A 25,825-nucleotide genomic window follows, 5' to 3' on the forward strand; every position below is an offset into this window, starting at 1 on the left:
CTTACCCTGGCAAACCTGGAGAGTTTTTTGGCTCTATATTCACCATTCAGGTAGTCGAAAGGGTTTCTCTGCAGCACCAGAAGAAATGGAGTTAAAGCAACACATGAACTTTTGGAAGTAATAGGCACAAAGCAGGGTGTGTATGACCCTGAAAATGTCACCACTCACCGGCAGGTTGCAGGCATTCTCCAAGAAGACCACAAGGATGGCAGTGGAGAGGCCACCATGGTCCTACAAACAGTTACAGGCTCTCACTGGGTGTCCCCAGCAGCAGGACACACCTGCTGGTTTTGCAGATGACACAGCAAAAAAAAGCCAACCCTTACCCTCCAGACCAGCTGTAAGATCTCTCATGGCCTAACTTTTTGTTGAGGATAATACAACAAACAGCAGCATGACAGATTCAAGTTAGACACAAAGGTGATTTCCCTGTTGACCTGGGATGACAGGCATTGACACAGAGCTCTTGACCGCAACTTCCCTAAACATGATTTGAGATGCTTAGAAGCTTGTATGCTAAGAGATTAGGGGCTTCCCTGGGTGGAGAGAAGGGCTGAGTGACATGTTTTCCAGGACCTGAGCAAGAAGTAAGGGGCTTCATCTCCTCCCTTGCCTTTTCCTGCACACAGCCTGCACTTACCCTGTACCCACCTCCTGCTAGGGAGCCTGTGACACCCCGCACTCACCTCAGTCATAGCGTCCTGGTCAGTGAGCAGTGACAGCCACTCTAGCCGCAGGTGCAGCCGCCCACTGTTTGTATCATTCAGGACAAACCACTGTGAGGTGGGGTGGGAGAGGGAAGTTCAGAAAGAGGGCCAGGGAGAGGCTACTGACCCTTTTTGGAACACTCAGTCATGGGCTCCAGGAAAAGATGCCAACCTAGACATGGGCTCAGCAGGAGGGTGGGCAGACAGGTTCCAGGAGGGCAAGTGGTACTCAGCATGGACAGACCCACCCTGCAATGGCACATCCCCTGCTGGGATCCTCACTCTGGACATTTCCCAGGGAAGCTTCTTCTAACCCAGGCCCTGGGTTTCCCTGGAGCCACCTGTGCCTTACCCAGCTCTTGTCCCCAAGAATGGGGTGTATGCAGCCAGCACAGAAGGTCCCATTTCCCAGGACAACCTGCCAGGGCTGCCTTTGGGAAGTGGGCCACTCCCCCACCAGGAACTGTGGCACCACTTTACCTCATCCACCACTCTGTTTGTCATGACGTCCCCCAGGCAGATCTGCAGGCTGGAACACACAGGGAGAGGGGGTCAGCACAAAGGAGGAGCGCAGAGGGGGCCTGGAGGCCCATCTTGGAATCTACCTGGGGCCATTAAGTCAACAGATCTTTTTCATCCCAAGAATCAATGGGATGTCAAACTTCCATTCAAGTGAAGGAAGGACTAGCTGACCACTGGGCACATGGTACCCAGGGAGGCAGGCGGCTCCCAGACAAAGGGGCTGCTGGACATGTTGCTTCTGGACCTCTCAGCAGCAGGGCTACTGGCATTTTGAATGCGATAATTCTTTATTGTGCAAAACTGCCCATGCGTCACAGGGATTTAGCCTCCCTGGCCTGTGCCCTCTACACGCTGCTCAGTGCTGCAAGCACCACCCCCAGGCACCTTAACAGAATACCCTCTGATTTGGAAACTGCCCCCAGGTAACCCTGCAAGGGCTAAGATTGTGTGAGAGGTGGTGACTCCCGCAGTACAGCCTCCCCTTGCTCACTCGCTCAGCCACATACTGCATGAGCCACAAACCACTCCTCTAATTTGCAACACTGAAACTGCAACTGTTTCATTAAGATGGAAAATGAAGATGACAGGCAACACCTGTTGGTGAGCTGTTCTTAGCTGTCAGGCTGTCTCCCATTTGGTTTTATTTCCACTTTTTATAATGACATATTCATGGAATCAAGTACGGGGGCAGGGTGTGAGACTTGAAACTCCCTTCTTTGCCTCTGGCCTGGAGGCGAGCAGTGCCAGCAGTTTCCAGGCTCCTCTGTGCATGTGAACACATTCGGGTCCTGTGGATCGTATGACATAGCGCTTCCCTACCTACAAATTGGGTATTAACCAGCACATAGATGTTACTTTTTTTTTTTTTTTTTGTACTGGGGAGTGAACAGGGGGTGTTTAACCGCTGAGCCACCTCCCTAGCCCTTTTTATCTTGAGGCAGTATCTCACTAAGTTGCTTGGGGCCTTGCTAAACTGTTGAGACTGGGGCTGAATTTGTGATCCTCCTGCCTCAGCTTCCTGAGGAACTGGGATTATAGGCATGTATCCCCACACCTGGCTTCTACTTTGTTGTTAAAAGTACAGAATACTCTGACATTTGGCAATGGCAACTTACTCATTTGAACATTCGGCCAGTGCCCTGGGACTGGACATCCATTCATGTTTCCAGGGTGAGGAGGGGGTGTGTTCTGCTACCACAAATACTTATGCAATACCATTTTGAGTACTAATGCTTTTATTTTGTAGGAGATTCCTGGACATGGGACTGCGCCCAAAGACATGTAAATCTGAAGGTCTGATGGCCAGTCCCACCCCAGCCATTTCAACCCTCTCAGAACCCCGAGGGAGTGGCCAGGGTTCTTTGGAACTGGATCCCTTGTCATCCATGCTAGCCTTGCCCTCTGCTCCAAGTGGGGACTCTGGGTACATTGTCAGGAGGGCAGAAAGCAGAGCCCATCATGCAAAATACTTGGGGTTCTCTCTGGCCTGCCCCAGGGTTTAGGTCAGGGCTGGGGACTTGAGAGACATCCAGGAAAGTGAGTGGCAGAACTGTGGTTGGTGGGGCAGGCTGCCTGGCATAGTCACCATGTCAAGGTGACCAGAGAGGGTTGCAGGTCAGTAAGCAATGAGAGCAGGGGTGCCTGGGCCCTCACAGGCTCAGCCCACAGCCCCAGACAGGGGAGGTCCAAGGCCCAGTTCCACCCTCCTCACCTGCCAAGGAAGTCATCCCTGTCCGTGTCCTCGTCATACAGGTCCACCTCCAGGTCCTGCCCAGGGACTTCATACACCATGAACTGAAAGGAGAGAGGTGTCCTGACCTATAGGTCGCGACTGATCCATCAGCCCTTATGACCTGAGGGAGCCGAATCCCAGCCTGGTGTGCAGGCAGGTTCCTGGCCTTTTGATTGCCTCGGAACCCCACCCACAAGGAGGAAGGGACGCCCCTCATGTAGGGTGGAGGAGGCCAGAGAATATGAGCAATCCGGGGCAGTGGCTGCTATCCGCTCTACCTTGGGCCTGTGGGTTCCGGAGCACTTGCCCATCATACTCCCTTGGCCCCATGGCCGTGGCACCCCAGGACACTGATCCACCCTTTATCACTCTGTTTCCCTGCCTTGGCCCATTTGTGATAGCACACAGATGGCTGGTTGTGAGGGGAAGTTGGAGAGGGCACCAAGGTGGCAGCCCTGGAATGTGAAATTGGAGAGGCCTTCCAGGTCTTTACAGACTGTGGGTCCACCCTTCAAGTAGCAGGGACTGTGGGTGGACCTAATGAAGGACTTCAGTTTCCTGATGTGTGGCTCTAGCAGGGAAGGCTGGGGTGTGGGCAGAACTGCCTGAGGGTCTTTTTTTTCTTTGAGAATTTCCAACAAAGCTAATTCTGGTAGGGAAAGAAGATAGGGGGATTTGCCTGCAGGCTGAAAATATGGGATCAGGGCAGCCCACCTCCAGAGGCCTGGTGGATATGGTCAGGAATCACACCAACCTGCCTGCCCATCTCCAAGTCCCATGGCTGGCCAGAGCTTCTCCACAGGGCAAGGCCCCACCTTGACTGTGCCCAGCACAGCCCAGATGAAACCTGTAGACACCCGGGACTGTCAAAAGAGGCCAAGGAGACCCTTACCTCAAATACCTCATTCCAGGTGGGGTTCAAGTTCTTGTAGATGGTCCTGCTCCGGAAATGCTGCAAGCCGATGCTCACCTTGGCGTAGGGGTCTGATTTGCCTCCAAGCCCCAGGAAGCCATCCTTTGCGGACAGCTTCTCAGCTTCCAGCAAGTGGACTCTGATCACCCCCTGGAAAATGCCCCCGCCCAGGGCTCACAGCTGCTTCCTGGGCTGCATCAGCCATCAAGGCCCAGGAAAGCAGGGCCATAGTCATCAGAGATCACTACCACCCCCCAGCTCACCTGCTCCATGGTCTGGATGGGGAGGTGGAAGCCAGAGACAGCAATGAGCTGGCCAAAGCCACACAGCAAGTGATGGTAGAACCTCAGGCTCTCCCCGGTGCACCAGCATGCTCTACCATGTCCCTGACCCTCCCACACACCCTGCCTCCAAACTGCCACATGGAGGGCTATTCAAATGCACCCATTTCCTGTCCTGTACCAACAATCATGTCGCTTCAGGAGCTTCCTCCTTCCCATCAGCCCTCTTCACGTAACCTGCATGTAAGCTGCGTCCTAACATCATTTCTTCTCCACACCCAGTGGAGCATCCTGTGGGCCTGCCTGTTGCTGGTAGGAGGTCCCTCTACTCATTAAGGTCCCACACCAAGTGTCAGCCACCACACCCTGGGCCATGCCACAGCACAGAGCTCTTCCCCACACTCACAGAGGGTTGTTCAAAAAAAAAAAAAAAAAAAAAAAACTAAAACACTGTTGATAACAGCACAGGAAATCTGAAAAGAACAATTCACAACTACTTCTTTAGAAATAGCAGTAAATACATATGCATTTTCCCCTTGACCCACATTTTCCCTTTGTTCCCATTTCTGGGAACCTATCCCAAAGGCATGCCAGCAAAAATATAGGATGACACCCGCACAAGGCTATTCACTGCACTGTATCTGTAACAGCAAAAGTCCAGACACATGACCTAACTGTTCATCAAGGGGTGAACCAGCTTCAGTACATTCCCACAGTGAAGAGCCTCCCAGCAGCTGTGAAAGAATGAGGGCGGTCTCCATGCTGCCATTGTGAGATTTCCACGTCCCAGTGAGTGACAAAAACAAGGTAGGGAAACTACAGTAGGCTACCATCTTCCCAAGGAAGGGGACTATGAAGATAATCAAATATGTGCACATATGACCGTGTATATCTATCTATTCTTACTGAAAACCAAGGAAAAATAATGACAGGATAAACCATTAGTTATAGGATCCACTGGAGGGAACGAGATAGAGTTGAATTTCTTAAAAAATAATTTGGTTTTTATACAGGACTTCAGAAACACACAACTATTCGCATAATTGTAAAAGGAAAAATTAAGTCCTAAAAAAATAGAGAATAGACTGAAACAAACAAATGTAAACATTTGTGGCCAATGGAACTATTCCAAAGGAGTCTAAAATGTAGTAGTGTGACTACTCATACGTCCCAAGTGGGACATACTCTAAGGACAGCAAGTCTTTACTAATTGTGATATGGGAGGAGGCATTTGTATTGTTACTTGGGGACCATCACACAGACAGTGCAGTGTGCCACTATGGGAAGGCTGAGAGGACACATGAGCTGCATCCCCAGCCAGCCTGGGTCTTCTGGGATCTCCCCCAAGCAGATGTGTGCCTCATTCAGCGAGAAGGCCATGCCTCTTACCTGGTGCTGAGGGTAAGTATGGGTGCTTTCCCCTCTCTTGGGGTCCTGACTCCCAGCCCCAGGAGTTCAGGCCCACAGCCAAGGCACCTTTCTGAGCTGGACCCAGGATGGGGAGACACTGTGGCTCAGTGCACCAGCTCAACCGAGACTCTTCCTCAGTAGGCCCAAAGGTTCTTCCTGACCCAAACTGACAAGAGTCCAGGGACCCTCCCAGAAGGAAGGGGACTCCTGGGGTGTCATGGGAATGGCTGCACACAGTCCTCAACACAAGCCACAGGGGTGCCAGGAGCACAGAAGAGAATGTGCCTGGGCTCTGCCCTTCCCTGGATGGTAAAATGACTTCAGGCAAAGTCATCCCCGCTCCTGGCCTCAGTCTCCACCCTCTGAAATGGGATGCCAGCCCTTGAAGGGTGGAAACTGGGAGCAGTATCTGAGAACACATTTCAGGACACCTCCCCAGCCGCCCAGGTGTCCCTCCACACTGATGCTGCGGCCAGCACCAGGTACTCACTCACACAGGGCAAAGGGAAGCGCAGGTTGGTCACATCCAGGCCCTTCTTCACAGGCACAGTCACGCGGTTGGGCAGCACCAGGTGGGCGGCAATGAGGTCCTCCAGCAGGCTGTCCGACACTTCACTGGGGTATCAGGCATGACCAACTATAGCAGGGTAACACTCCCTCCCCATGCCACCTGTCCCTCCACCCAGCCTCAGCACTGGAACCGACAGCCCAGCTTGGTGTGGGCCCTGACAGGCAGCCTGACCCCTTCCCACCTGGATGGAGGTGGCTATCCATTTTGACAAATTCTGACATTCTGTCCCAAACAGCAGCCCTCCCACCTGCACCCCCTGGCACCCACCGCCCCAGTCCTGCTTTGTTCTCTGGATGGCCAAGAACAGACCCTGGGGACCGAGTATGATCTCAGCTCAACTGCCCCCTAGTTGTGTGACCTTAGGGATATCACCCACCTCTGTGTACCTGGGTTCTCTCAACTCTAGGAGGTCGGCTAGCAATGCCGGCTTCCTTGAGTAGCTGTAGGGGAGGAGACGTGTGCGGTGCCTGGACCACAGACACACTACGCAAGAGCTGGCTACTGTAGCCCTCTGCTGCCTGGCACGTTCCTGTTCTCATTATAACCCACCTCGTTCTCCCCCAAACAGGGACATAGGGACAGGAGGGACACACAGTGAGAGCTCAACAAATGTTGTTGGAATGAAAGAAGTGCTTACCCTGGCCAGTCCCTGTCCCTCCTTCCTGGAGAGGCATGTCTGAGGGGTTGGAGCCCTCCTCTGTGCCTCCCAGGGGCCTGGGACCTCCAGACCAGCCCCTCCTCACCAGCCTCCGCTGTGACAGCCAGCCCCTCCCGTGCCTGAGTTCATGACCACAGTCATGAGGCCACGTGGACTTCTTATCCAGATACGGGCTAGGGAGGGGCTGGCTTGAAGAATGAAGAGAATACTTGGATGTGCCCAATCCCAGTGTATGGTCAACACATCCCCAAATGCTCTCACAGAGACCTTGAGTCAGAGGAACCAGGCTTCCCTTTAACTGACAACAGGCCCAGAGAAGTGAAATAGCCTGTCCACAGTCACAAATTGGCTAAGTGACAGAGCCAGGAGCTAGCTGGCCTGTGCTCCTCTCTCACTAGCCCCTGTGGTCTCCAGGACACCTCATCTGACCATAGCTACTCTCCCCCTGCCCCAGGACAGGAACATGAACGCCCCTCTGCCCAATACTGAGTAAAGCGCTTCTCGCCCGTGTGTGTGTGTGTGTGTGTGTGTGTGTGTGTGTTCAGCCTCGGCCCACACCTACAGAGACTCTCCCTGTGGAAGGGAGGGCTCAAGGCTGTTCCTCTTGTCCCACTCCTCATGCATGGAACAGGAGGGTGGGCACATCCTTGTGCAGCTCCCAGCACTGACAGCAGAACCCTGGTGTCTCCACTGGGGACCTCCCTAGAGGTTCCCAGGCACTTACTTGATGCCTGGTGCATCCAGCAGGTTGGTCAAGCCTGTCCAGTTGATCTGCAGATGCTACAGGGGCAGGAGGAGGCTGTTAGACCACAAGGAGCTGAGAACCTCTTCCAAGTACCTCACACCTGCCTGAACAGGGAGCCCAGCCTGCCAGGGATGCCCTCTGTGGGCAGGTCAGATGGGCAAGGGCACCTCCCTGTCCTGCTCGGGCCTTAGCTCAGGATGAAGCCAGGGCTGCCAGCCTGCTGCCTCCTGCCGAGACTCACCACCTGAGGAAGCCTGCCCATTCGGCTGCAGGCTGCCTGGCCTTGGAGAGCCCGAGATTGTGAGCTCCCCTTCAGACCTCCTGTGCGCCCCCTCTGGGCTTAGTCTCTTGGTGGGACCAAGTCTGGCTCCTCAGGCTGCTGGAGGATTAAGCGAGGCAGAAGCATGAGGGCCTAGGCCTGGGGGCGGAGGGCTACAGCAATGTCCATTCTTGGGCTCCGACCCAAGGGCTCTGCTCAGGAGCATCTCTGCCCCTGTCCCCGGGGCTCACCGGCTTTTGAAGGAAGAACACGGTGACAGCTCCCACGAAGGGCTTGTCCACCAGGAGGGGCTCCAGGATGACCCGCAGGGTACCCTGCAACTGGATGGGCACAGAGGCTGAGAAAGCAGGTCTTCTTTCTTCTGGGTCTGCTGCACTCGGCCGAGGTCATTTCCTACCTCGTTCCATGTCCATATCAGGACCACCTACCCCAGGCCACCTGCTGTCACAGCAGGGACCACACTGGGTGTGCAGGAGCCTGGACATAGCAGCAACTCTTGTGCCAGCCACCAAGGCCACAGACTGACCCCAATCACTTTCTGTGATGTGCTAACCACTCCAGGAGCAGGGACACAATGTCACTGCGTGTTCCTGGGGTAACATCACCACCTCCTGCTCTCACCTGGATGCCTAAGCGATGGTTCTTCATCACTCCAGAATGCCTCTCTCCCCCAGGCAGCTGGAGCCGACCAGGGAACTTTGCATCCTGAGGCAGGTTGTGCATCCTGAGGCAGGTTGTGCAGCCCTGAGGCAGAGCTGGGGCTGAAGCCCAGCACCACTTCCTGGCCATGTGACCCTGGGCCTGTGGTTTCTTCAGTCCCCAGCCTGTGTTTGTTTCCTCACCACCTTTTGCAGCATGCTCCAGCCTGAACTGGCTCCCTCCTTCCCAGACCTTTTTTCTGTCCCCAGGAGCTGGAACAGAGGCAGTCATGTGGCGCCACCCACCTGGATCCCATTCACACCTGCATGTATCTTCTGCAGCTCCACACTGATCTCACAGTCCCCGATGTAGCTGAAACGGGGAGGGAAAAGGAAGAATGGAGAGGGGGCAAGTCCACCGGCTCAGAGAGGTCTGGAAACTTGCCCAGTGTTGCACAACCTGATCCCTGGCTGCTGTCCACCAAATCTAAGCTATGTAACCTGCCACACAGCCTCCCCTATAGACTCAGCCTTCCTTGGTTCTGTTCAGACCCTAACCCAGGCCCAGGTCAGGAGAGGTAGCCCCTTAGTCCCCTGCATCTTGGTATCCTGGGTATGTCCCCACCTCTGACCTTGAGGACAATGACTCTGAATACCACCTTGCCCCATGACACCCAAAGATGGAAAGAATCAGCTCTTGGTAGACACACCGCCCCCTTTCCACCACTGCTGTGCCCCTGCCCCATTTCTGCACAAATCTCTTTCCAGAAGCAGCCCCAGTGCTTACATCAAGCCACTGCCCAGGGTGTGGTGGGGGCAGTAGAGGTGGGCAAAGGTGACCAAAGGTAACAAGACCTCAGGCTGCAAGAGGAGGAGCCCGAGTGCAGCTGGGGCCTACACAGGTGCTGGGCCCAGGGAACCCAGGAATAGTGCCCTTGAGGGTAAAGATCAGGAGACTATTAAAGGTCAGAGGACTAAGGGGGATGACAGGGTGGCTGTCACACATCTGCAGGTCACAGGCAGAGGAGCCTGACGTCACAAGTCAGAAATGCTGAGTGGGGGCAGGCAGGATGGGCAGACAGGGGCCCTGGGTACTGCCTGGGAGGCTGGGTGGGTCATATGGCATCGAGGGGCTCCAACTATTCACACAGGATCTCATGGCAGAGCCTCAAGGGCCAGGAGCACCTGGTTGCCTGGAGAATAATCCCTAAAGAGGGGCGGGTGGCCTCAGAATTGGCTCCCATCTCCCCAGCATGCTCTCAGTGCCAGCTTCTGGGCAAAGGTCAGAAACTAAGAGACACTGGGAAGGAAGGACGTCACTCTGAGACTCAGGAGTTGACCCTCTGTCTTTCAAAGCACAACTCAAACCTCACCACCTGCAGGAAGATGCCCTGGATGGAGCCTCCCTTGATCCTGACTCAAGCCCGTTATGAGCCTCACTTGAAAGAGGTGCCTGGGTCCCGCCTGCTAACCTAGCTGCTTGTGAGACTTTGCATCCTCCTGGCCTCTCTCATTCCGTGCTCGGAACTCCCTAGGCTTCCCTCCCTGGTTCTCTCTGCATCCTGAGGCAGTGGTCTGACCCTGTAGGTGATCCCAGCCCCAGCTTCCTTGTTATCCAGAATGAGCCAAGGGGTGGGAGAAGCCAGGACGGGCTGTGGGCCCAGCGAGTGGCAGCTCCCCCAGGACCAGTCATTCTTCCATCCATTTTTCCTGATACTCCTCCCCTTTGCCCCAGCACAACCAGGGGTTCCACAGCCCAAATCAGAGCATAAACATGCAACTGCATCTTTCAACTGGCTGCTCCCTGTCCCTGGAAGCCCCCACCTGGCACGAGGGCTCACCATATCTGCAGGTCCAAGGTGACCTGTCTTCGGTTGCATTTGTTAGTGTGTGCCTTGACACCGTTCACCCTGGGGCACTGGAAGAGATGGCAGACAGGAAGGTCAGTAGGTTCTCAAAGCAGGGATGGCCACAAGCCCCTGCCCACAAGCTGCTGTGCTCCTGGGTTGAGAGACACACACACACACACACACACACACACAGAAACCCACTTGTGGCCCGAGATGCCCCTCCCTTGAAGGTGTCCCCTCCTTTGTCTCCTGTCACGGCTATTTACTGGGTGTCTACCCTGCACAGCCCTGGACTGGGAGAAAGCAAGGAGCAAGAGGGACTGAGTCTGCTCTCACAGGCCTGCAGTCCAGCCCAGGAGACAAATAGAGCAGGGAGGAGCCACAGGAGGAGCAGCCCTGCTGTCCAGAGGCATCTGGGACTTCAGGACCTCCTGACCAGACTGGGCGGGGCTAACGTAGGCTCCTGGAGGTGGAAGCATTTAAGCCAAGTCTGGTGGGTGAGTTGGCCCCAAAAAGGAAAGGGAAGGGGGCAGGATCCTTGGTGAGGGATCCGATCCTGAGGATTCAAGTGCACTGCTACAGGGCCTTGGGCCCCAGGCTCCGGGCCAAGACCTTGGTTCCCAGGTAACTTTCCTTCTGCTTTCAGCTCTACTCACTCAGACTTTTCTGTCAGGCAGTCTGGTTATTACTGATCAAGGGTTAAAAAAAAAAATTTTCATTTGAATCTGAATTAATGATGTTCATGCTGAAGTGGGTTAGGGGTGAAGTTCACCATGTCTAGTTTGAAATGCATTTTTTAAAAAGACGAGTAGACAGTCATAAAAAGAGTGAAATTGTGGCATTTGCCGGTAAATGGAGGGAACTGGAGGCTATATGCTAAGCGAAATAAGCCAATCCCAAAAAACCAAAGGGGAAATGTTCTCCCCGATATGTGGATGCTGACTCACAATTGTGGGGGGAGTGGAGTATACCAGATTGGATGGGGGGGAGGGAGGGGATGAGAATGGGAAAAACAGTGGAATGAATTGGACATAACTTTTCTGTGTTCATATATGAATAAACAACCAGTGTAGTGCCACATCATGTACAACCACAAGAATGTGAAGTTATACTCCAAAATACACTCTACTGTCATGTTTATCTAAAAAGAACAAATAAAGATATGTAGAGAGATGGATGCATGGATATGTAATAAATCAAATATAGCCAAAAATTACCATCTGCACAATTTGGATGGTAGGTACATGATGTTCACTGAATAGCTTTTTTAAAAAAATTTTGTATGTTTGAAATTTTTCATAAGAAAATGTTGCAGAAAAAATTCAATCAGTACCACTAGAGAAAAGATTCATTAACTTTTGACTTGCTCCACAAAAAGTGGAATCTACAAATGCACTGTCCTATGGAATGGTTCTGAGTATGGAGCAAAAAAAAAAAAAAGGAGAAAAATGTATTATAGGACATGTTAGACAAGTTCACTAAAAATGTCATATGGTTTTTCCAGAGTCTGTGATAAGTGTGATTTGTCAGCTTTTTAAAACGTGTAACATGCTCCAACTTATTTTCTTATTCTTTCTCCTATTTATTATTTAATAAATTTTAATTATTTATTTTTTTATGTGGTGCTTAGGATTGAACCTAGGACCTCACAGGTACTAGGTGAGTGCTCTACCGCTGAGCCACAACCCCATCCCTCCTATTTATTTAATATTCACTTTACTCCCATTTTGCATTTTTGATTCTACATTCCTTTTCTTCAAGAGAGTCCCCAGTACTATGGAAGCCTCAAATGGCACAGCCTCTGGCTCTGACTTGCCTCAGTGGAAGCCTGTGTTGGAAGAGGGTGCTGTGACTAAGAAGCCACCCAGGGCCTGCTGGGGGGCCAAGAGGTTGGGGGGGGCTTACCTGGTACCTACAAAAGCTTGGCCAGCCCCAAAGACCCACATCCACAGAGCCAGGTCTTAGGGAGAAATGACTGCCTGGAGGCCTTTGCCATGAAGACCTACTCTATGCCAACAGAACTCACAGCTACGTTAGGGGCATCAGGCTAGAATTGACCTCCACAATGCAGGGTACTGCTCACAGCCACATAGAGCCATACCAAGGCCAGGCCTGTCATTTGTGCCTCACGACCACCTTAAGAAGTGGCTGCTTTTAGACATGAAGAAACCAGAGCTCAGAGAGTTTTAGTCCTTGGTCCAAGTGCAGAGGGAGCTGGGCATAGACTTGATCCTCCCTGGCATGGGGAAGATCATTCCTTAGGATGACTTGCCCCAGCACCACGTCCCCAGACGCCCCAGTCCGAGGAGTGGCCTGGTTGGGCAGGCTCTGCAGTCAGCAGAGAGGACTCTCAGGTCTCCTGCCTGCTGAATTAGTCACATGCCAACTCAGCGCTTCCTCCAGAAGTCCCCCCGCCCCCGCGCCAGCCCTCGCCCCTCCACCTCTGAACCCCTGAACCCAGATGCTCCCCAATACTGCATACACTGCCTCGGTTTACCTACTAGCTCGTCTGTCTCCTGAAGGCAGGTGTGGCGCATGCGCTCCGCAGCACCGAACACTGCGCATGCTCAGTAAGCTCTGTGTGAGCCAAGCAACCCTGGGCCGAGCCCAGGGGTGCTGGCAGAGCCCGGGGACCTAAACCAGAATCTCTGCGGGTCAGGCAGCCTCCTCTGCCCCCTCTCCAGGGCTGCTCCGATACCAGCATACTCCAGGGCAGGCTGGATGCCAGCACCTCTGATTTACTGTGTGTGGATGTCATCACAGCGATTTTCGGCCTGGGAGATGCATTCTGGATGATTCAAATAAGACTCACCTCGGTCGGCTCTTTGGGGTGGGAGGAATGGGTCCCAGAGGGTGAAACTGGAAACCTGGTCTAAACCCGGGATGTGATATTAGGTGTGCTGAACACAAACCTCTTTGGCCATGGAACCATTTTATCCTGGGATCCCTGTTGGTCTTCACAGAAGTGTGGGGGCTTCCAACCGAATGCCAGGACCAACCAGAGCATCATAAACTGCTTTATGTACTATTAGACCATGAGGTTAGCATGCTTGCTCATGAATCTGTCTGGCACCACGACTTTTTTTTTTTTTTTTTTGTATCAGGGATTGAACCCAGGGTTGTTTAACCCAGCTCTTCTTTCAACTTTGAGACAGGGCCTCACTAAGTTGCTGAGGCTGGTTTTGAACTTGAGATCCTCCTGCCTCAGTCTCCCTGGCTGCTAGGACTGCAGGCATGCTTCACCATGCCCAGCATGTTTTAAACATTTTTGAGAGAGAGGAACAACTTCTCACTTCCCCCTTCTGCTCCTGTGACCTGGCTTCCTGGGAACCCTGCAGAGATGGCAGCACAAGAACTGGGGTGAAGGCTATAAACTGAGGCTGATGATGGGAATTGCAGGTTGTGGGGTCACCGGAACACTGCAGGATGGGGAGGCCACCTGGACAGAGTGGGTCCTGCCAGAGTCCCCAGGGCCACCAGGCTGCAATCAAAGGTACCAACCAGGGGACTTCCCTTCGGGGGCCAGTGTGGGGCCATTTCACCCAGGTGCGTACATCTGTCAAGCTGCCCTGGCTTGTCGCTGCCCTAGGGAGATAGTGGCTGCACCTGCAGTGCTAGCACCGGGCAGATCCTGAGGAGCAGCTGTGAGCCTCCGATAGCCCATGCGGCCTGGCTGGAGGAGCTCAAGAAGGAAGCCGGGTGTCGCCCCTCCCCAAGGTCCAGCGGAATCTTTACAGTCAGGTGACCAGGGAGTGGGAGGCAGAAAAAGAGGGGACAGAGAAAAGACTTCCTAGCAAATCCAGGCTGACCTCCCTGAGACAACACCCACCTTCTGTCCAAAGTAGAGCTTGGTGAAGGTGAAGGTCCTCAGGTGGGCACTCTTTTCCCGGATCTTGGGTTCAAGTTTCTCCCGAAACTTGTTCTCCATGATCATGCTGAGGTAGGGCCAGATCTGGGCGATGATCTGTGAGGACAGGAAGAGGCCCTTGGTGGTCAGGTATGTGCCCCTGACTGGAGACCCGCACCTGCCCAGGACGAGGTCCTGATTGTCTACAGCCCTGTCCCAGGGGTAGGGGCCCCATGGTTCCTATGCTGCAGCACCCACCCCCTGCCTGCCCACCCATCTGTCTGCCTGTCATCTTCCCTCAGACATCTGATAACTACAGCCGTGGTTTCCACTCTTGTGCAGGCAGCAGGACCCCAAGGCTTGGGGGACATTCTGCAGAGCCCCATGGAAATACTCATCCACTAAATCTAATAACATGAAGCCATTTAGCTCCGTGCTAAAATGTAATCTCATTCTACACCGTGGTTTACACAAAGAGTGAGCAGATGACAGAGGTATGGGGGAAAATATTACAGAAAAAAAGAGTTAGACTGTTTCCCCAGGGATTTTTATTTCCAGCAGTCAGAAAAGGCAGCCTTTTTCTGATTCTGCAGCAGAAATGGCTCCTGGTGCTGGTCTGGGAACACACAGAGGGGACCAAGTTCCCCCTTGAAGTCGGTACCTTATATAACCATAATGCATTCATGCATCATTTGAAAATTTCTCAGTATAACCTTACAGAATGTGTAACATGCTCCAATAAAGATTTTATTGAATATCTTACAGAATCCCCACTGTATCTGCGGCCTTTGTTGACCAAAATGTCCTTACACAGCACATGAGTGCACTGTTAGAGCATTTAAAACTAACCTATAGACTATTTGAGCTTCACTTTTACCCCTCATGTCTCTTCCTATTCTAGCAGGAGGGAGGTGGAGATGGCAGGTGGTAGTGGTGGTGGTGGGGAGGGGCTTGGAGGGGCTGCCAGGGCTGTTTCCTGTTGGGTTTGGGCCTTAATTTAAAGATGGACCTCCTTCCCATGCCCGCCTTCCAAACCCATAACTGGAGGAGCTTCGAGTTGTGAGATTTGGGGGTTCACTATCTCCCTTTTGCAGAGGTCTACTGAAAGCCCTGGTTCTTTCTGTGGGCTGGTCCCAGCTTCCTGCAGCGCTGGTCTGTCACTCTCTGGTGCCTCTGGAGTGCAGCCTAGAATGAGGTCTACCTCCCCATGGCAAGGTTCAGGAGGGGCCTCATCCCAATAGCCCTCTACCTCCAATGCCTCTTGAGGCCTGACCTTCAGACATGCAGCAGTCCAGGGCGTGGCTAACAGACACACACACACACACACACACACACACACACACACACACACAGGGGACCTCTATAAGGCTTGCTCCAGAGGCCCCAGGCACTGCATTAATCCACAGAAACCTTGCCTCTCCTCCAAAGGCAGAAACCTGTTCCCTCCGAATTTTACCCAGAGGCTGGGGTGGGGTGTGGGAGAGTTTTGATGCACTTTGAAATGACATTTCTAGTAATATAAAACCCCAACCATAGATCAACAACTATCAGGAAGTTCTTTCTTATACCTAACCTAAGTTCCTCCTGCTACTGGCTAAGTCTTCTCCCAGAACAAAGGCAAGGGCTGTATTACGTCCAGTGTCTGGAGACTTGAGGTGAGGACTGCAGTGGGCCTTCACAAGTTTGCGCAGCTCAGGTAGGAGAGGGACTCAGGTTTCTCACCTGTAAAGTGGGGCTCCTTGCAGGGAAGTTAGAAGGTGACCCTCAGGGCATCTGGCAGTAGTGCCCAAAGGAAGTCACCTAGATGATCTAACAGCAAACATAACAATGACGTCAGTAAAGGAGTAGTTACTCCCATTTTATGGATAAGGAAACCAGCTCAGAGACGTGAGTCAAACTTCTCAAGGTTGCACAGCCACGGTGGTGGTGTATCTGGCCTGAAAACCAGGTGAAATCCAGAGCTGTTGTCTACCTATGTCTGCCTCTCCCTGCCAAAGTGCTGATCTTGTCAGGGAGTCGGGGAAGGGTCATACTTTTCTCTATACTATTTTCTGATGTGCCCATGTATTAATCTTAGACTTTTTCTTAAAGATAAGAAAACCATCCTGGTGAATGAAGAAAGAGGAGGCTGCTACCCCAGCAGCAGAGGGGACACCTCTGTCCCTCCAGAGCAAGGGAACTGCTGGACCTGAGGTCTTTGTCCCAGCCCCACCCACCTCCCTGCTGCAGCAGGTGACAGGCTGCAGCGAGCACCAGGCACAGGGAGTCCAACCGCCCGGCCCCGCCCACGGCCTTACCTTGTTGGCCCACTCGACCCGCTCCACGTCCGGGAAGTGGATCTAGGAACAGAAGCCCCGAGGGCAGTTTAGACTGGAGCTGCGCGCCCCGCCCCGGGTACCAGGTGCGTGGCTGTGTCGCCCTGCTGTGGCCTGGCAGGTTCCCCCAGTGCACCCAGGCGCTTCCTCCCCGCCCACCTCCCCTAGGTCGCGAGGGCAAGCTCTCAGCATCCATTGAGCACCCTGCCCTGGCCACTCAGGGAGGCCCTGCCTTCAGGGAGCGCACTCTCTGGTCTGGCAGGTGGTGAACCAACAGCACCTAGGCGGGCACCGATTTCGTAGTAGAGGCTGGTTCCTGGGGCAGATGGCACGCTTGTGGGTGGCTCTAGACCTGCAAGGAGCCTGGGAGGATCCCCTGCAGTTCCACCCCTCTCCTGGCCACCAGCCCAGCCCCCAGCCCTGCCCCCAGCCTGGCAGGAAGAGGCCTGGAGCTGGGGGGCGGGGTCTGGAAACTTGTCTTTTGCATATGCAAATAAGCCCCGCCTTCCCTGCCAACACGGGACCACCCCCTCCATAACACCCAGATTTGCTCCTTGGCAAACTCTATCCTGTTACTTGTTTTAGTGACACAAGCTATACATAGTTTCTGGAGCAAAATTAAGAAATGCATGAATTAGCTGAGCAAGAGGAAAAAAGGTTTTAGGGAAAGCCACCCTCCAGGGGTGACCTCCTTAAGGGGTTTGATGTTTCACTGGCAACTGGGGAGGGGGTGTGGGGAGGCTCATACTCTCTCCCTGTCCTGGGTGAGAGGGGCTAGGTGGAGTGACAGCTCTGCTGGCCTTTGCATGACATGATTTGGAGAGCCCTTAACCCCCTCCTCAGTCTCCAGAGCCACATCTGTCCCCAGCTTCCCCAGGAGAGAAGGAGGTCTGAGTGTGTGCACGCAGGGCACCTGGCCTAAAATGTGAAGCAGGAAAATGCTGGCATCGGCATGCACATGGCAGTCCCCGAGCATGGGGCCAGCTGGGGATCAGACTCACCATGAGCCTGTGCCACCCCCTCTGGTGGAGAAAGGGCCTGCCCTCCCTTCCCCAAGGTCCAGAAGACACCATCCTGCAAGTGCCAGGCTGTGGGCTGGTTTTGGGATTCGCCCTGAAGGCCCACCCTCAGGACAGAGCCATGCAGTTCTCTTAGGAGCACAATTTGTAACTGCCTTGGAGGTCAGAGGAGGTCACTGCTTCTCAGACTCTGGGACAGCTCGCCATTTTCCCTGCCTGCCTCAGGTTCCCAGCTCTGGGCAGTGGCCGGTTCTAACTCATGGATATTCCAGGTGCTGAAGGAAAACACTGCGCGGTTCCCAGGTGGAGAGCTGCCAGGCTCATGGGAACGATGGGGGACGGAACTGGGAGAGCAGTGGGCAGCAGCGCAGGTCAGCCCGGCCAGCTCAGGTGGGAGAAGTCACCTGTCACCACACATTCCCTGTGGCCATCCTAGGTCAGGTCCAAAGCTGGGAGCTGGGCAAGTGGAAGGACAGACCCTTTCATTGCTGCCCAGAGGCCTCGAGACGGGCTTCAGCTCATGACTTCTTTCTGGGACTTTCCATCGTCCAGCCACCTGACCTTTCCAGTCCCCACCAAGGGCTGCACATGCCATTCCTTATCTGAACCCATTCCCAGCTCCCCTCCGACTGCTTCATTCATTGCCCTCTCAGACCTCACGTCCTCCAGGGGGCCTCTCCAGGTCTCCTAAGTGGAGGACAGGTGTCCCTCTAGGGTCTGCTGGTTCTCCATCACACACTTAGTACACCTTATTAGTGCCACTTGGTGTTACTGCCCTGTCCCTTCTAGGTGGAAAGGGCTAGAAGGTCTGATGGGTCCCCCGGGTACAGCAGCACGTGAATGCACACTTGTGGGCTAAAGGGATGTAGGAATGAATGCAAGGTGCTTGTCCCCCCAAGAGCTCCCAGGCTGGTGCAGGGGGCAAGCAGTGAACAGCCCACTGGGGCCCAGGATCAGACCACGGGGAGGGAGGTGCCAGCCTGACCCTTGCTGGCATCTTCCATCTCAAGCCCCTGCCCTTCCCATCCTGCCCAGCGCACAGCTCAGCTTCCTACCCTTGCGCATTCCCAGCCCAGGCAGCTCTGCTTCCTTAGGGGCTGGTGAGCCTGCTCGGCAGGTCCTGGGCCGCCTCCTGAATCAGAGCATATTGGGGTGGGGCCCTCCAAATTATTTTTAACAAGCTCCCGGCATGGTTCTGGAACCCTGTCAGGGCTGCTTGGGAGGCATCCCTGACCATCCCACCCCTTGCATTCAGGTGACCCACACCCACCCCAAAAAGTGTGGGCAGCAACAGGATGATCAGGCCTACGATGAAATTTTCATGATCCCTCTGCTCCCGGCGCCTGTACGTGAGGTTCCTCACTTAGAGGATCTCCATAGACAAATCTGAACCCCTTGAAAAAGGGCAGCCATTCAGTCCAAGAAAATAAAGAGACCCTCAAGGCACCCCTTTCTGCCACGGGCCCTTGGAAGCTCCCTTTGCCTGAATCTCAATGTCTGTCTTCACTGCTCAGTGAGTGACACCAAGAGTCCAACAATGTTCTTGTGACCGTCTCCAGGTAAGTCTGGAGCAGAGACTGACACCTGGTTATACTCAATGGACTGCCACTTGGACACAGACCTGTCTCGTTTTCCAGCACAATTTGTCTCTCTCGGGTCTTGCTAAAGAAATCTTTTCTCCACCCCCAAATTCTCAGAGTTATCCTAAGTTTTTATCTAGGAGCATTCACGCTCAGATCTCCCTGGAATTTTTTGCAGGGGTGAGATAAGATGATTTTCTCTCCCTCAATACTTCCCCAAAGGCAATTTTCCACCAACATATAATAACAACAACAACAAAATCCATCTTTCCCTGACTGATGAAGCTACTTCACTCAAAAGCCAGCCTCTCCTTTGTACTCTGGTGTGTTTCTGAACGTAGTGTTCAACTACACCAGTCTGTTTGCCTGTTCCTTTGCCAGTACCACAGTGTTTTTATCACTGTTTTTGCAAAGCCACCTGGGGCAAGGTGATTCCCTTTTTTGTTTTTTTTTTTTTTTTTTTTAATTCATTTGGATAATAGTACATGTGTTAATGAGTTTTGCATTACTGTGACAAAACACCTGAGAAAATCGGCTTATAAGGAGGAAAGGTTTATTTGGGCTCATGGTTTAGAGGTTTTAGTCCCTGCTTCTTGGCCCTGTGGTAAGACAGATCATCATAGCAGGAGCACTTGGTAGAGTAAGATGCTCAGTCCATAACAAAGAGAAAAATAGGAAGGGGCTGGGCCCCTAATATCACCTTCCCAGGTCATGACACCAATGACCCAACTTCCTTCTACTAAGCCTTACCTTCTACAGGTTTTACCACCTCCCAGCAGTGCCACAGGATGGGGACCAATCCTTCAACACACAGGCGTCTGGGGGACATTTAAGGTCTAAACTTTAGCAGTAGATACTTCTTCTTCCATATGAACACTGATACATTTATAAATTGAGGTTTTATATCCATGAACAGAATACTTCTTTATTCAGATTTTATTGTATTCCTGTTTAGGATCATAAACCTTTAAACTTTTTCTATTAAAGCCCTGCACATTTTTGTTAGATTACTTTGGGGTTTTTATCGTTATTAAAAATAGTTCTTGACTTTCTGAGCAACTTTAACAAAATGTGTTAATAGTTCTAATTGTTCCTTGATCCTCCTTGGTTATGTATAGACATCTGTCATCTGCAAATAATAATTGTCTCTTTTGCTCTCTGTCCTTTTCTTTCTTATTTTTCTTGTTTTACTTCATTGGCCAGGACTTCTGCTGTTATGCTAATCAGCAGGGGTGATAGTAAGTGTGTCTTCCTGGCTCCTGACCCTCAAGGGACGCTCCTCAAGTTTCCCTGTGAAGCATTTTTCCTGTAGATTTTGGAGGACAGTGCCTGCCAGATTGAGGAAGTTCTTTTTAATTCCCGTTTGCTCAAGAGCTTTCCTCATTAATGGGCATTGAACCAGGTTCAGTGTGTTCTTGAGCCCACCGACATGGTCATGCCCTGTCCCCCATAATCCATTTATGTGGTTAACTTCAGTGACGGTTCCTCCTAAGGCAGAACCAGCTCTAGTTCCTGGGATGAATCCCTCTTACCCCAATATTATTTATTTAGCTTGATACTTAGGTTGTATACATCCGTGATTCAAAGTGGTCCCTAAAATTTTCATTCCTATACAATTCATATCAGATTTTGGGTATAAAGATGTTACAGTAACTGGTATAATGAATAGCATAACTCTTCCTATCCTCGAATTTTCTGAAATAACTTGTAAATGTAGAAATTACATAAAGTTTAGTACATCTTACCTATAAAATCCTCTTGGGCTGAGGATTTTGGAGGTAGTCAATTACCATATCATCACTAGATACCATTAGTGCCTTATGGTGTATTTTCGAGGTCTGCTTATCTCTTACTGTGGTAATTTGGGCAGTTGTATTTTTCTAGAAAATCATCCACATTTTCAAATTTTGTTGCTGTATAGTTTATAATATTTTGTTATTCCTAATCTATCATATTTGTAGTTATTTCTTTTTTAATTCAGTATTTTATTTTTAAAAATATTTTTAATTTTATTTTAAAAAATAAATTTAAAAAAATTCTTTTGAATTTTGCTGTTCTTGTCATGAACAGTCTTGCCAATGGTTTTGCTTTCACAGAGGACTAGCTTTTGTTATTTTTTCCCTTTATTTAAAAAATATTATTTTCATCTTCATATTTATTATTCCTTATTTCTTTAATCCAAATCTGTTGCTCTTTTATGGATTTTAGAGTTGAGCTTCACGAGTCAGAGGTGAATCATGTTTTAAATTTTTCTTTTTTTATGATAGATTCAAAGTTACAAATTTCCCTACAGTTGTCGACCTAATATTGTGTTATTTTGCTTATTTTTTTCTGATTTTCCTTATGACTTCCTCTGCATGAATTTTTTAACTGTAATATTTAAAATATCCAGATGTGTGATCTCTACAGCTTTGTCTTTATTACTGTCTTATAATTCCATTTCTTGGTGGTCTGAACAAGGGTGGAATATATTGATGCCTCCCTGTGGCCTGGTCCGTGATTAATTCCTGTGACTGTTCCATGTGTGATCAAGTTACTAATCACCTCCTTCCAGCCGAGCTCAATCCTTGCCTGCTTATCATTTTCAGAAAGGGATATATTAAAATTTCCAAGCCCGACCCTTGGTTAATCTGCTTCCTCTTGTCAGTGGCCACTTAAGATGTCAAGTTTATATTACCCAGTAGGTGTCCGTGATTATATCTTAACAGTTACTCTTTGTGAACATTCAATATCCTTCTTGCCCTTGTATTTGAGTTATATTCTAAATATTTTGTCTAATATGAAAATTGCTATTTGAACATTTTGTTTCAAAATCTCCCAGATCTATATTTCCCCGTCCCATTTTCTCAACCTTTTTGAATTGTCATCGTTTCATGTCATTTAATACCTGCCTAATCCCCTTATTGGCCTCACTTTATACATAGGGAAGCTGAGGCTCAGAGAGCTTATGTGACATACAGTCACCAGCCATGGAGCGCCAGGGCTGAGGTCAGGACCCAGGTCTGTCTGACCACGGAGTCGGCTTTTCCGTTCCGTCCCCCTCCCTCCTTACAAGACATGTGCTTCCTTCTTTTATAGAAGGTCTGGTTTAGCAAGGATCACTGTTCTGGGCCTGGGCCTCATAACAGGCCATGCCCTACAGGGCATTCACACACACCGGGGACAGTCCCTAGGCACTTTCATTTGATACTCCTAATACTCCATAAGGTGAAGAGCAAAGATATAATTATCCTCATTTTACAGATGAGGAGAGATTCAGAGACTGGTTACTGCTTGCCAAGATTACCCAAGTGACCAGAACCCGGAGCTTCTCATAGGTACCGTGACTGGAGCCCAGCCCTCACATCTTTTTTCTCACTCATTAGTCCCTTCCCCTCCTCCATCTGAAGCAGCCTAGCTTTTAAAGTTCATTCCCTACTGCCTTTCTAATCCATTCCTTGTGTGTTTAAAATTCTGCCTCAGCCTTTCCTTCTGCAAGATGGGTACAGTACTGCCAATACTGCTGGTTCCAGAGAAGAGGAAATGAGACTGTAGCAAGGTCCTCAGGGCCCTTCTTGGTTCAGAGGGAGTGTTCTGGAGGTGAGAAGTTCTGCTGGAAGTTGTGCAGACACTCTGACCTCTACGACCTCAAGTACCTAAAGAAAAAGGTCACCAGGGCTATGTGTCCCATTCTGCCTGACCCAAAGCCCAGCATATTCTCCGCTGAGTCTCCTAGTGCCTCAGGCCCTAAACTTTGAGAACCACCACTGAAAAAGCATGAAAACAGCACAGGAGAAAGTCAAAGCGGCTAAGGAGAAAGAATGGGCTGGCTCTTTTGCTGGCCTTCACTGACTGGCCAAGGGTCTGTGGCCCAGATACTGACAGCCACCGATAGGCAGGGCCCACGGCTTTGCAAAGCACCTGTGTGACACTCTGCCCAATGGGGCTGCTCCTTAGGGAGGCCTGGCAAAGACACCCAATCAGAGCCTCTGTCTTGAGACGGAGAGAAGGCAGAAGATGAAGATGCATGATGCTCATCGGTCTGAGTCCTAAAGTCCCTGAGCTTGTGCTCCAGTTCCCCAGGAGGCTAGAGTCTCTGGGACCAGCTGGTGGGGAGATGCCCCACACCACTGGCAATGCAAAGTCAGGACCGGCCGTGGTTCTCAGATCTTAAAACTGACTTCCTGAGCCCTCCTTAAAAGGCAGATTCTGGGTCAGAGAGTCTGATGCAGGAGGACAGGGCCAGGTCAGCAAGCTCCCCTGTGGTTCGGATCTTGGCAGTGGACATGGCAGAATGAGGGGACGGCGCTGGCCCAGCTTGGAGGCCTGCTCAGACCTCGGCGAAGATGTCTTCTCCCCACCCCTTCCCAACTGGAGCTCCAAAGTCACAATCTGGCCGACTGGCGGTCACTTCTGGGTGACACTGCTATGTCACCAGATTCTCACCAGCACCCTATGGACCTCCGTTCTTTTACAAAGGGACCTCTCCCCTGAAGAGCGAGGACGAGAAGGCAAAAAATCACGGCTTGAGTGTGATTTTGCCTGGCTCTGAGGCTGCTCTTCCCCCTGAAAGGTGAGCCACCCTCACCCCTGGCCTCTTTTCTGCAGCCAGGTGGGGTGGGTAGGAAGTACGGCCACAGGGTGGCAGGATCAGGGTTGGTCTTCATTTCCTTTAGCCTCAGGTTTCTCACAGGGATGAGCGGTTACTTCTCTGCCCAGATCCACAATCCAAAGAGAGAGAACAGAGGCAAATCCACACTTCTACATGGTTTAGGGCTGGGGACACCGCCAGTTCTCCAGCAAGTTGCATTCCCAAAGAAACCTGTCTACTATCTTGACTGATGTACGCAGGTGAGAATGTTTCCCCACAGTAGGCCCAGAAAATTCCAAAGATGCCCAAGCACAAAGTCCTGGCACCAAGATCTCCGACCCCTGACACACCACACAGAGAGGTTTAAATAGATCACAGCCTCCATCTGGGGCCTCCCTAAACTAACACACCTCTTGATGCTGTTCCCGTCCTTAGGCCAAAGCCTTCCAGAAAAAAAGTAGGCTGATATTTTAATAATGGCATTTTGAGACATTGGCAAAGGATGGGCAGTAATGAGATCTTAAGGGGGAGGCACAGACTAGAAAGAAGGATCAAGTCTGACAGAATTCCCAGCAAGCAGAGGCCAAAGAGGCTACATCAACAGGGCTTCATGCATGCTAGCCATGCTAAGCACTGCGGTACCACTGAGCTCATCCCCAGCCCAGTTCATTTTATTCTGAGACAGCATCTTGCTAAGTTGCTGAAGCTGGCCTCCAATTATTTTTTAAACATCAGAAATTTGCTCAAAACACTACATTGATCTTGACATATCATATATCATATATTTGTTTCAAATGGGATATGAATTCTTATTATTCCTAAGTGTACAGATTGCAGGAAGGCCTGATCCTCCTGCCTCAGCCTCCCGAGTTGCAGGGATTACAGGCATGGGCCACTGTAGCCAGCCTCAACACTTCATCTTTAGGTGGTAACCCTGTGCTTTATTTCTTAAAACTGATCCCAGAGCAATAAGATTCCAAAAAATAAGAGAGAATGAAAATGATTTCAGAGCAATAAAAGAATGGAAGCAGATGGACGGCTGCCCCCCCATGGGGCTGAGGCCTGGGGGGCCTACACAGAACAGCCTGGAGTTGGGGTGGGAGGTCTTTGGGCCACCAGACCCTCTCAGGAGGCAGAGGACTAGGGGAGTCACCTAAAGGGCCCCCCCTGTCATTAGGTGGATTCTGTCCCCCACCATGGGGATGTTAGTCCCTCCCAGACTTCCATGTACAGAGACATGCACAGATCCTTAGGTACATGCCTGCACACATGCAGCTGTACACACACCCAGAGCTACAGAAACTACATGGACACACACACAGAATCACACATGCAAAGATACACCTCAGATACACACAACTCAGCTGGACCTCCAAGCAGAACTCAACACATGAAGCTCCCAGGACGCCCCTCAGTGACAAGAACACTAATACCCAGGGACCTGTCACCTTTTGCAAAGGAATAAAGGTTCAGAGCACACAGAGACAGCTGAGCTAGAGCAGATTTTTAAAGAGTTAGGAAGACTTCAGTGAGCCAGTTAGGTTTGTTAAGGTCTAGAAATTCAAAAACTTATCTTCTTGCTCATCAGACTAATAAAAGTGTAAAAATAATAATACTCAGTACTGATAAGGCCACAGTGGAGTGGGCAGAAGTGTTGGAAATGTTCATAACCTTTTTCTTCTTTTTTTAGTGTAAGAGTAGAATGTATTCAAGGGGGACTAGAAACTGAACTACCGCAGAGCTAGAGGGCACCAGAGAAGGGCTGCCTGAAATATTCATAAGCAGCTTCCTATGTTCAAATGTTCATAGCATAACTTCTAGGAATCTATGCTAAAGAAAATGGGAAATGTGGATTAGGATCTATATAGCATTTACTGTGGCACTCACTGAAGAGATTTTCACCGAGGGCCTACTCTGTTCTGCACATGGGACTGGGAGCTGAGGGTACAGAAGGGGCAAGAGGCCTGCCTTGCCGTAAAGAGCATTCAGTCTGGAGGAAAAGTCAGGCACACCAATTGGTAGATTCTAATCAGCATGGGAAGCAGACAGGTAAGAAACGTACTCCGGATCCTGTGGGATCCTGAGCACAGGGCTTGGCCTGGAGGATGAGTCACAGGACCCAGGCTGGCAGAGCACAGGAAGAAACTCCAGACAGAGGAACCACAACCCCCTCTGCTAGCCACGAAG

The 25,825-nt window shown here is 51.2% G+C and overlaps 1 protein-coding gene across 1 annotated transcript in view; it reads right to left on the minus strand.

The window, feature by feature from the left end:
• Esyt3 (extended synaptotagmin 3) overlaps positions 1 to 25,825 on the minus strand; it is a 41,908-nt gene that overhangs the window by 8,476 nt on the left and 7,607 nt on the right. The window contains exons 2-14 of the mRNA XM_076868557.2: positions 16,452 to 16,493; positions 14,137 to 14,271; positions 10,299 to 10,375; positions 8,764 to 8,830; positions 8,050 to 8,139; positions 7,519 to 7,574; positions 6,060 to 6,180; positions 3,854 to 4,024; positions 2,941 to 3,023; positions 1,188 to 1,236; positions 687 to 776; positions 169 to 231; positions 6 to 68 (exon numbers count right to left, since the gene is read on the minus strand). Coding sequence (XP_076724672.1) covers positions 6 to 68; positions 169 to 231; positions 687 to 776; positions 1,188 to 1,236; positions 2,941 to 3,023; positions 3,854 to 4,024; positions 6,060 to 6,180; positions 7,519 to 7,574; positions 8,050 to 8,139; positions 8,764 to 8,830; positions 10,299 to 10,375; positions 14,137 to 14,271; positions 16,452 to 16,493 — 1,107 coding nt within the window. The remainder of the gene's footprint in view (positions 1 to 5; positions 69 to 168; positions 232 to 686; positions 777 to 1,187; positions 1,237 to 2,940; positions 3,024 to 3,853; positions 4,025 to 6,059; positions 6,181 to 7,518; positions 7,575 to 8,049; positions 8,140 to 8,763; positions 8,831 to 10,298; positions 10,376 to 14,136; positions 14,272 to 16,451; positions 16,494 to 25,825) is intronic.

Source organism: Callospermophilus lateralis, chromosome 10 (assembly GCF_048772815.1).
Source record: "Callospermophilus lateralis isolate mCalLat2 chromosome 10, mCalLat2.hap1, whole genome shotgun sequence".
In the NCBI taxonomy this organism is placed as follows: Eukaryota; Metazoa; Chordata; class Mammalia; order Rodentia; family Sciuridae; genus Callospermophilus; species Callospermophilus lateralis.